General features: G+C 35.2%; 1 protein-coding gene across 2 annotated transcripts in view; it reads left to right on the top strand.

Annotated features, from left to right (window-relative positions):
* The window catches only part of KCTD3 (potassium channel tetramerization domain containing 3), a 63,477-nt gene extending 51,624 nt beyond the window's left edge, over window positions 1-11,853 (top strand). The window contains exons 15-18 of one of the 2 annotated variants that reach the window (XM_059942656.1): window positions 5,079-5,175; window positions 8,999-9,183; window positions 9,271-9,409; window positions 10,160-11,853. In XM_059942656.1, coding sequence (XP_059798639.1) covers window positions 5,079-5,175; window positions 8,999-9,183; window positions 9,271-9,409; window positions 10,160-10,721 — 983 coding nt within the window. In that variant the 3' untranslated portion in view covers window positions 10,722-11,853. Of the gene's footprint in view, window positions 1-5,078; window positions 5,176-7,865; window positions 7,989-8,998; window positions 9,184-9,270; window positions 9,410-10,159 lie in introns of those variants that run through there. The other variant, XM_059942664.1, reaches the window with a different exon arrangement.
* Window positions 11,854-12,308: the final 455 nt, after the last annotated feature.

Genomic DNA, 12,308 nt, shown 5'->3' with positions numbered 1-12,308 from the left:
TAGAAACAGTACTTTGAATTTTGAATTTTGAACTTTTCCCGGGCTAGGGATATGTGGTACCATATTCTCTTGTGATGTCGGGCAGCAGCAGCAGGCCAAAGTTCCCAGTCAGCCGCGTGACCACAAGGGTAAACAAGTGATGTGCTTAGACTCAGTCTGTACCCACATAGCCATTCTCTTTTTCACTTTCAGTATTCAATAAATTACATGAGATATTCAATACTTTATTATAAAATGGACTCCGCATTAGATGATTTTGCCCAACTGTAGGCTAATGTGAGTGTTCTGAGCACACTTAAGGTAGGCTAGGCTAAGCTATGATGTTTGGTAGCTTAGGTGTACTAAATGCATTTTTGACTTAGGATATTTTCAATTTAGGAGTAATTTATCGGGACATAACCCCATCATAAGTTGAGGAAAATCTGTATAATAGCATCATTTTTCATTGTTTAAAAAGTTGAGGACTTCCGTGGTGGCTCAGTGGTTAAGAATCCGCCTGCCAATGCAGGGGACATGGGTTCGAGCCCTGTTCCGGGAAGATCCCACATGCCGCGGAGCAACTAAGCCCATGCACCATAACTACTGAGCCTGTGCTCTAGAACCTGCGAGCCACAACTACTGAGCCCACGTGCCACAACTCCTGAAGCCCACAGGCCTAGAGCCTGTGCTCTGCCACAACAGAAGCCACCGCAATAAGAAGCCTGCACACTGCAACGAAGAGTAGCCCCCGCTCGCCGCAACTAGAGGAAGCCCGCGCACAGCAATGAAGACCCAATGCAGCCAAAAATAAATAAATAAAAGTTGAGAGCACATTTTTTATCTTACTAGCATTTCCTAATTTAAGTGATATTATCTCCAAATGCTAACCACTTTTGTTTATAATTAAAAGCCATGATGGCTGTACACATTTGAAACTTGAAATACTTTTTTCCTTCATTGCTAATAATTAACCTGAAAATAGCTTTGAAGCTGGAAAAGGGCTGGTGTTCTTACATACTGAGAGTGGTTTTGATGGCATCCATTAGGAAACAGTGTAGGATGTCTCTACTGATTTCAGCAAAGGGTATATATAAAGTTAGTTAAAGTTAGTTATAACAAATCAATTTCTCCCTACACCATACATAAACACAAACAGTCTTCATGGAGATAGATCATTTTCCTGAAGGATCCATTTGGAAGAACTAATGCACCTTGTAGATCATCTTGTATAAGGAGAAATTATAGCACTGATGGAAAACAAGGAGTGCATCAGAATTGTAATGTATGAAACTATTAAATGTATGTCCATCGGGATATTTGCTCCCACAGTAAAGATTTCAAAATAGTTACCTTTAAAAAATGTAAGCTTCTGAAGAGAATTGCAGTACCACAGTCTTAGTATTTTTAGAAAGAGAACTGCTCAGTGTTGTCACTTTTATCAATTGCTGTGTGATCCCAGTTCCCAGTGTGATGATAGGCACTGAAAGTTTTATTTCGACAACAATTTTTTTTCCAGCTTTATTGAGATACAATTGACATATAACATTGTGTAAGTTAAAGGTGTAGCATCAACAGATATTGAGTACTTTTGCTCCAGGCATTAGAAATCTAAAAAATTGCAGTGAACATCAGCTTACACTATAGTGAGCGGTGGGAATAAAAAGCAAACGATTGTATTTTGCACACTGCTCAAGTGCATAGGATGGAAAGCCCCCAGGAGAGAGTGCTAGTCTGTGTGCTAGGTGTTGTAACATACACTCACATTTAATCTTTTTGACAATTTCATGAGGTAGATATTATCCCCACTTAACTTTGACAGAAACCGATGTTCAGGCAGAGCACTTCACAGAGGTCTTAATGTTTGAACTGAGAGAGGCGGTGGGGGGTGATGGTAGGAGTTTGAACTGAGATGTGAAGGTGTGGAAGTTTCTAGGACAGGGACATTCCTGGAAGGGAAAACAGCATGTTAAAAGGATAGAGGCCAATAGAACCTGGCAGGTTTGGCAAATGTCAAGAACATCATTAATTGTTGGTATGTAGCTGAGATTAGTAGGACATGAGACTAGGAAGATAGGCAGGTGTCAGATCAGGGAGCACATGTGTAATGTGAATAAAAGATATTTAGAAGCAGCCCTGTAAATTACTTAAGACAGTCATGTAAAATGTTTAAAAGGGCCAGGGAGATGTTTTTTCTTTTCTGTTCATAGTTTTGTTTAAAAAAAATATCCTAAGAGGTAGACATAGACTAGTGGAACAGAATAGAAAGTCCAGTGTCAGTGGGGGTGGTAGGGGTGGAGTCTAGATGGTAAAGGGTAATGGAGTAACAGATACTGGAAACAACTGTGAAAGAAAGAAGAAATGGAGCTAGTTAGAAGGCGAGGACATTCAAAGGTCATATTTTTGTGTCCTCTTCCTTTCTCCCCCATTGAAGATAACAGAGATGTAAGGATATTTTTTTGTGTTCTCTGAAGGAAAGGTGCTAATTTGGGCAAAAGTGTTGGGGAAACTATAAGAGGGGAGGTATGGATAATTACTTAAGGTATGAAGTTATGTGAGAATCTCACATCAGTAATAAAGTTTGAGGGAGAGGGAAGATATAGTCCCATAATCCTCTTTCCTAGTTATTTCACCCGTCATCAATATTTTGACTTTGTTTATGGGTTATTGAGTGAGGACTGTCTTTTCATTTCAATAGAATTAGACTTCAGAGAGTTGTGTAGGAATTGGGCAACTGCATAGCTTAGTGAAAGCCAGACAGCTTGGGTTTGGATTCCAGTTGCATCAAGTAGAACCTAAGAGATCTTTGGTTAACTAACCTGTTGGTGCCTTACTTTTCTCGTTTGTAAGATGGAGATGATAATAGTGCATCCTTTATGTGGTTGTTATGATGATTAAAATGAGTGATTTGTAAAGCATGTACTGTGGTACATAGTAAGCATAAGTATTTGCTAACTAATAAGAGCGTTATTCTGTTTATTAATTAGGTATGATTCACATAAGATAACTTGGGATATATACTATCTTTAAAAAATGTGTTGTACATCACATACTTTCTGCGAATGATGAGTTGATATTTAGCTATTGAGTATCGTGGGAAAAGAATTATTAAAATTTTATGTGTAAGTTTTGCATAAAAACACTTTATATTGTTCACATTCTTTCTAAAACATGTGAGCCATTTTCCTACCTTGCCAAGTACAATAAAGTAAAAATAATTGAATTTACCTTTTAGATTGAAATCCTTGAAGGGTACAACAGGCTCTGATAAATTAAATTCTATTTAATGAAGTTGTACTTTATTTTTTAAGATTTTGCATGTTAAGTTTTCAAAAAAAGTGACATCAGTACATAAAGTAACTTCATTTATACATCCCTTTCTTGAAGTGATAAGAAACTGAGCATACTCTGAAAGATAGTAAGTATAGAGCTTATATTTTAACAGGTCTCCTTCTAGTACTCTTAATGTATAGCCTCAAGCAAATTATTGCCTTCAGTTTTTACAGCCTTAGTGCATAAAATATAATTTTGAAATGTTATATATATATTTTTTTGAATTTTGTTTTTTTTTTTATACAGCAGTTTCTTTTTTTTTTTAACATCTTTATTGGAGTATTATTGCTTTACAGTGGTTTGTTAGTTTCTGCTTTATAACAAAGTGAATCAGCTATACATATACATATATCCCCATATCTCTTCCCTCTTGGGTCTCCCTCCCTCCCACCCTCTCTATCCCACCCCATTAGGTGGTCACAAAGCACCGAGCTGATCTCCCTGTGCTATGTGGCTGCTTCCCACTAGCTATCGATTTTACATTTGGTAGTGTATATATGTCCATGCCACTCTCTCACTTTGTCCCATCTTACCCTTCCCCCTCCCCATGTCCTTAAGTCCATTCTGTAGTAGGTCTGCGTCTTTATTCCTGTCCTGCCCCTAGGTTCTTCATAACCACTTTTTTTTTGTTTTTTAGATTCCATATATATGTGTTAGCATACGGTATTTGTTTTTCTCTTTATGACTTACTTCACTCTGTATGACAGAGTCTAGGTCCATCCACCTCACTACAAATAACTCAATTTCGTTTCTTTTTATGGCTGAGTAATATTCCATTGTGTATATGTGCCACATCTTCTTTATCCATTCATCTGTCGATGGACACTTAGGTTGTTTACATGTCCTCGCTATTGTAAATAGTGCTGCAGTGAACATTGTGGTACATGACTTTTCTTGAATTATGGTTTTCTCAGGGTATATGCCCAGTAGTGAGATTGCTGGGTCATATGGTAATTCTATTTTTAGTTTTTTAAGGAACCTCCATACTGTTCTCCATAGTGGCTGTATCAGTTTACATTCCCACCAACAGTGCAAGAGGGTTCCCTTTTCTCCACACCCTCTCCAGCATTTGTTGTTTGTAGATTTTCTGATGATCCCCATTCTAACTGGTGTGAGGTGATACCTCATTGTTTTGATTTACATTTCTCTAATAATTAGTGATGTTGAGGAGCTTTTCATGTGCTTCTTGGCCATCTGTATGTCTTCTTTGGAGAAATGTCTGTTTAGGTGTTCTGTCCATTTTTGGATTGGGTTTTTTTTTTTTTTTTAATATTGAGCTGCATGAGCTGTTTATATATTTTGGAGATTAATCCTTTGTCCGTTGATTCGTTTGCAAATGTTTTCTCCCATTCTGAGGGTTGTCTTTTCGTCTTGTTTGTAGTTTCCTTTGCTGTGCAAAAGCTTTTGTTTCATTAGATCCCACTTGTTTATTTTTTTTTAATTTTCATTACTCTAGGGGGTGGATCAAAAAAGATCTTGCTGTGATTTATGTCAAAGAGTGTTCTTCCTATGTTTTCCTCTAAGAGTTTTATAGTGTCCGGTCTTACATTTAGGTCTCTAATCCATTTTGAGTTTATTTTTTAAAAAAATTTCTGATGCAAGATGAACTACTTGTAGTGTTGCATTTTGTGTCTGATTTTGACATGGAATGCAATGACACATTGACAGGCATGAAGAATTCTTTTTTTTTTTCAAAATTAATGTTCCTTTTTAAAAATGAAACCAGTTAAATTTTAATTAACTTTTGACATTTTGTTTTCTGACCCAAGGGCCTTTTGGAGAGCGAGATGATCAACAGGTGTTTATCCAGAAAGTTGTTCCCATCACTAACAAATTGTTTGTAAGACTCTCATCTACTGGGAAGAGGTAACACTTTACTGTAAAGATATTATATTCAGAAGTCACATTTGTCTTGCAAAACATGTTAAGTCATTTGACACTGATAAAAGAGTGGTATCAGAAACAGATCTTTGAGAGGGAAGTCTATTGTTTAGCTTGTGGTTGTTTAAACTTAAAATTAAGACAGTATACTTAGTGCTTATTCTCTAGAATCTACTTATGATTTTCACTAATGCTGTGGACATTTAGGAAGGACTAGTGATATGATAGTAGAACAGATACACAGTGAATTGGATGGTAGACAAGTTAAATTCTAATTCTGGCACTTCCTCTTCCTAGCTATGTAAATTCAACTTAACTTACTTTGTTTCTGTGAGCCTCAGTTTCTTTTAAACTTTAACTACCTTGCCAAGATTTCACTGAGTGAAAACATGCAAAATACTTTGCATAGTCCCTGACTATAATTGATGCTCAGTAGGAGTTAGTTTCCTCTTTTCCATTTGACTAAAATTTTACTTCTCTTAAAATTATTATTTACAGCCTCAAACATATTGCGCTGTAACATTTCTCCTCTTTAAAAGCAAAATTTTTTGCATGTCAAGAAAGTGAAAAAAGTAAAATTCCTATTAGTAGTTATTAAGTAGGTTACAAATTTTTATATTAATGTTACTAATGCTAGTGATATTTTAAATAATTTCTCTATTATCCTTTCTTCAGCATGTGATTGCTAATTTCTTAATATTTTAATGATAAAGTCTTTGAGATGATAAATTTTCTTTCCATCAAAGTTCATTGCATGTAGTCATCAGCGATTGTTAAATGAATTGATTCCAGAAAATGATTTTTGTGTTCTAAACTTTTTTTTTTTTTTTTTTAAGAAAATGTATTAGGAACCTACAATGTAGTTAGAGGCCAAATTTTTATCTGGAGAAATGCGTCACTGCGCTTTAGTGTTGGTGTACGTGTTAGGTGAAGAAGCTGCCAAATGGTTTAAAGCTGCTGTTATAACAGCGTTCTCTAACAATGTAGTCTTTCATATTCTTCTTCAGTGCTCATGTCCTCTCCAGTGTTGTTCCCTAAGTATTGTTCTGTCACCTCAAACAATAGCAGAGTGTTGTAATCAACTACAATTTCTGCATGATAAAACAAGTTTTATAGTTTTTAAGTTTATGATTCCAGAGGAAAAGCTGTAGTTGTAAAGATAATAAGCCAAGGAACCAGGTTGGAAATGTTTTTTTTCTCTCATTTAAAATCCAGGCCCCTTAGGCTTTATTCCCCTCCCCTCCAAAAAAAAAAACTAATTGTACAAATTACTTTGTAATATTAAATAGGAAATCAGCCCCTTATGAAGCTAATGTGAAGCAAAGCTTTTTGTTTAAAGACAGTTCAGGTTCTTAATAGAAATAAAATGAAAGGGCTTTATAAGTAGGCAGGGAAAAAAGCTTGTAAAAACTTTTAAAGAAGTAATTCTAAGGAATCTATCCCATAGGAAAAATGAAAAGAGCCAAATCATATTCATATGTTTGTTTTCATGCACTTAGGCTTGTTTTAATTGTTTTTTTAATTTTATTGAAGTATGGTTGATTTACAATATATTTATTTCTGCTGTACAGCAATGTGATTTGGTTTTTTATATATATATACACACACACACACACACACACACACACACACACATATTCTTTTCCACTATGGTTTGTCACAGGATACTGAATATAGTTCCCTGTGCTATACAGTGGGACCTTGTTTATCCATCCTATATATAATCGTTTGCATCTGCTAATCCCAAACTCCCAATCCATCCCTCCTCTCCCTTGGCAACCACAAGTCTGTTCTCTATGTCTGTGAGTCTATTTCTAGTTCATAAATAAGTTCATTTGTGTCATATTTTAGATTCCACATAAAAGTGATATATGATATTTGTCTTTGACTGACTTCACTTAGTATGATCATCTCTAAGTCCATCCATGTTGGTACAAATGGCATTATTTCATTCTTTTTTTATGGCTGAGTAGTATTCCATTGTATACAGGTATCTTCTTTATCCATTCAGCTGTTGATGGACATTTAGGTTGTTTCCATGTCTTGGCTATTGTGAATAGTGATGCTGTGAAATAGAGGTGCGTGTATCTTTTCGAATTAGAGTTTTGTCTAGATACATGCCCAGGAATAGGATTGCTGGATCATATGGCAACTCTGTTTTTAGTTTAAGGAACCTCCATACTGTTCTCCATAGTGGCTGTACCAATTTACATTCCCGCCAACAGTGTAGGAGGGTTCCCTTTTTGGTCTTCTGCCCATTTTTTGATTGGGTTGTCTTTTTGTATTAAGTTGTATGAGCTGTTTGTATATTTTGGAAATTAAGCCCTTGTTGGTTGCATCATTTGCAAATGTTTTCTCCCAGTCTGTAGGTTGTGTTTTCATTTTGCTTATGGTTTTCTTTGTTGTACTAAAGCTTGTAAGTTTGATTAGATCCCATTTATTTATTTTTGCTTTTATTTCTATTGCCTTGGGAGACTGACCTCAGAAAACACTGGTACGAATTATGCTAGAGAATGCTTAGCCTATGTTCTTTTCTAGGAATGTGATGGTATCATGTCTTATTTTTAAGTCTTCAAGCCATTTTGAGTTTATTTTTGTGTATGATGTGAGGGTGTGTTTTACCATCATTGATTTGCATGGGGCTGTCCAACTGTTTTCTTAATTATTATTTACAGTGAGACATCTTTATCCAGGACTTCCCCCACTGCAGGTGGATACCACAATCCCCCAGTACTCGTCCAACTGTTTTCTTAATTATTATTTACAGTGAGACATCTTTATCCAGGACTTCCCCCCCTGCAGGTGGATACCACAATCCCCTGATACTTAAGTAAGTCCCTCATATAAACTGGTGTAGTACAGTCAGCCCTCTGTGTCTGTGGGTTCCACATCATGGAGGGCTGACTGTAGTTTTAAACAGAAACAGGAATCTAGATTTTTTAAAATATTTTGTCAATTCACAGATATTATTGAAAAATAATTAACTACATTAACAAAAATAGTAAAGTGATCTTGATAAACACAGAAAAAACATTTGACAGTTCAGCAACCATTTATGATTTTTAAAAAAGAATCCTAGCACTTAATAAAGGGCAAATTCATTAATCTGATAAATAATATCTGCAAAAGTAATTGTAGCAAACCTCATACTCAGTGGTGAAATACTAAAAGCTTTTGCCTTGAGATTGGGAATGAGACCAGGATGGGCTCTGTCACTTGCTATATGTGGGCATTGCAGGAATGCCCCCCACCATCTTTTTCCCTGTCTGCTAGAAAGCTCAGCTAAGCTTCATATTCTGTTCCTATGTTTCTCACATTAATATGAGTTGTATTTCCTCTTCCTCCTTTATTTTCAGACCTTGCATTTGCCTGGCACTAATTGTTAATATTTTTTTTTTTTTTTTTAAATAAGCCTCCTCAACTTTGTTTTGAAGTAGGCTGGGATAAATGTTTCAATCAAGTACAATTCTGTTAACCCTTCTATGGCTTTGGGACATCATTTACTGACATTATTTCTTGGTCTCCTCATTTGTCAAATGTGGATAATTGTTCTTTGTCAGGTTCTTTTATCTTTTATTAAAAAAATCAATGAAGATAGCTATAAAAATGCTTTGAAAAAGTTGAGTATTAATATATTGGAGAATACAAGGCTTGAATTTTATTCCTGTTGACTTTCTTTGACTCCTTTAAATCTGTTTTATATATGTGGAAGAGTCAACTGTAACTTTGCAAAGAGACAATTTAAAAATCTGAATTATAAAATGTAATTTGTTCCTCATGGTTTACAACTGTACAATATCTTTTGCAGAATCTGTGAGATACAAGCTGTTGACTGTACTACAATATCCTCATTTACAGTGAGAGAATGTGAGGGCTCCAGTAGGATGGGCTCAAGGCCAAGGCGCTACTTGTTCACAGGCCACACAAACGGCAGCATTCAGATGTGGGATCTGACCACTGCCATGGATATGGTTAACAAAAGTGAGGATAAGGGTAGGTTCCATATGGAAAGGTGTTTGTTTGGCACAGGGTAGGCTTTTGACATAAGTGATTGACTGTAGTGATGTATGTTTTCCTAAGATGTAGGTGGTCCGACTGAAGAAGAGCTACTCAAATTACTGGATCAGTGTGATCTGAGCACATCTCGCTGTGCTACTCCTAACATCAGTCCAGCAACTTCTGTGGTTCAGCATAGCCGTCTTCGTGAATCAAATTCTAGGTAGGTTAAAGAGCTGAATTGATTGCTTTGGGAAAATTGGCTGAGCTATTGTAATCACATAGTTCTTTAAAGCCAAATTTTTCAAAGTACATTTTAAATTCATACTTTATGTTGCTATTCAATTTTTTAATTTTCTTTTTACTAAATTTCTCATCTATATGCATAAGTTTCTTTTCATAAAAAAACATTTTTTGCCCTTTAACTTATTTTTGTGAATTGCTGCCAGTTTGGATGCCTATTATGTGATCAAGAATTCATTCAAAGGAAATTAGAAAAATCACATGTCCCCTTAGATGGTATGTGGAACTGGTGTTCCTATTGCCTAGGGACATATTAATAAAAATGATTACATTATCTTGTCTAATCTTATTTTGTCATTGTATTAAAAGTACATAATGCCTTAGTATATTGTTTTAGTTAACCATATTTTTTTTAAATTCCAAAATCTGAGTTAAGGGCCAAATACTGAAACTGTGTTGGTTCCACATTGGTTTTAAAGGTGTTTTCCCCAGCTTTTTTCAGCTATTCAAAAATCTAGCTTCATTGGGAATATATATGTATTATTTGCATTGTTAATTTTGTACACACACATACAGTATATAGCATGCTTAAAATACATTTTTATATATATAAATAAGGACATAGTAGTCATTATAAAATTTATGTTTTAAGTGGTAGTTTAATTAATGAGATGTGCCCCTGAAAAATCCCAGAAAGAAATGTGAGCTGTAATTATTAACTGTATTTCAGTCTTCAGCTCCAGCACCATGAAACCATCCATGAAGCAGCTACTTACGGTTCCATGAGGCCTTACAGAGAAAGTCCCTTGTTAGCAAGAGCAAGGAGGACTGAGAGCTTTCACAGTTACAGGGACTTCCAGACTGTGAACTTGAACAGAAATGTAGAAAGAGCTGTCCCTGAAAATGGTAACTTGGGTCCAATACAAGCTGAAGTGAAGCGGGCAACAGGGGAATGTAATGTGTATGAGAGAAAGTCTCCTGGAGCAGAAGTTAAAAGTTTGAGAGAATCAGATAGTGGAGTGGAGGTGCATAAAATAGCTGAAGGTTTTCTAGAACCCAAGAAAAGGTCATCAGAAGATGAAAATGAAAATAAAGTGGAGTTACGGAAGAAAGGAGGATTTGAAGGAGGAGGATTCCTTGGAAGAAAGAAAGTCCCCCACCTGGCATCATCACCAAGTACCTCTGATGGAGGAACTGACTCACCTGGTACTGCATCCCCATCTCCTACGAAGACTACTCCATCTCCTCGGCACAAAAAAAGTGATTCTTCAGGTCAAGAGTACAGCTTGTGAAAACTCAGAAAATGAGTAGTTTCATTAATTTAGATGAGAGTTAAACTTTACTGGATTTCAATACATTAGCTTTTACACCAAAACTTTACAAATTAAGATTGGACTTCATTCAGTATCTATCTATCTTTTTGACAGAATTACCTGCGGTAAGGAGATAAAATAACCATATCATCATCTCTTCAGATCTTTTGGAAATTTTTTTTAGTTTTACAGGCACATTTACTAGATCATTTGTAAAGCAGGAGTCTATTTCAATGTTTACTCTGTGGATTTTGGAAGCATAGTACCATGTCTTAATAAGATGGTGCCCATATAGATGAGCATCCCCTTAGAGTGTGGGAACCAACAGACTGCATTCCTAATGTTGATTATGCCTGAGATTTGTCTTGCAATGTTATATTAAGCGAATTACATAATTCTCTTTGGAGCTAGTCTCCCAACCCTTATTGTGATTGCAAAGTGGTTTACCAGGTATTTAATGAGGTGCTATGTTTGTGAAAAAATATGTAATTCAAAAACACTATTGAATACCAGATGATTACTCTGTGTAGTAAGAAGTCCTTTAGGATAATTTTATTTTAATTGTGGTCATTTTCTGATTCTCATTGTTGGAGTTCTTAAATCTTAGCAAGCATCACCAATATTAAATATTAAATTGGTCGAAAGTCAATTTAAACTTTCTTTAAAGTTGGAGCAATTGTCTCTCTTTGAACAGATGAAATAAAAATAAATAATAAAGACAGCTTTGAGCGCCCACAAAGGAAAACTGTACCTGTTGCTAGTCTGCCTTGTTTTAGGAGCCACCATATTTTTTTTCCTGTTAATCATCAAGATGATAATTAATTAAGTTAGAATGTGGCCATTTTGTTAAGCTTGAGACTGCAGTTCTGAATTTTTCGGTTAAAGGTTTTGGCTGCTGTAGAAATATTTTAAATATGTTTTGAATTATAAGAACAAAAAAATTTTTGTATTTTTTTTCCATTTAATTGGAATGATTTCCAAGTTTCTGCAAATACTAAGGTAATTGTAAATTTAAAGCATTAAGCATTTATTGGTGAATAATGTATATATTCCCATTCTGAGAAATATGTGGATCAAGTCAAAATAAATTCTTTAAAGTTTACTATATTGCCAGTGGTTTCACAGCCATTCTCTTGTATTTATTTGTCAAGTCAAATAAAAGTGATTAAGACTATGTGTTTTCAGTTATTTAAGGAACAGTTATCCTGTTTAAAGTGCACCTACCATGAGTTTGTTCATGTCTTTGCTTTTTCCCATAATTAAAAAGGGGAATGGGAGCAGAAGCAATTTATATGTATGAAAATTAACGTGTATTACCAGTGAGGGGAAATATTGTTTGTTAGGCAAAGCATAATTTCATTATTACTAAGGATTGTAATTATCTCTTACACCCTTCTTTCTCATTATCATACTCATGTAAAAGTTGGGTGGGCAAGTAAGAAAACTTTACAAATTGAGTGTTTGTTTTTACCCACTCTTTTCCTAGAGTAAAAGGCCACTGGAAGTTTTTTTTAAATAATTATTATATAGTAAAATCTCATAAAAAGGCAATTCACTATACCATTA

The sequence above is a fragment of the Balaenoptera ricei genome, chromosome 1 (assembly GCF_028023285.1).
Source record: "Balaenoptera ricei isolate mBalRic1 chromosome 1, mBalRic1.hap2, whole genome shotgun sequence".
NCBI classification, from domain to species: domain Eukaryota; kingdom Metazoa; phylum Chordata; class Mammalia; order Artiodactyla; family Balaenopteridae; genus Balaenoptera; species Balaenoptera ricei.
This window is presented reverse-complemented; position numbering and strand designations above follow the sequence as displayed.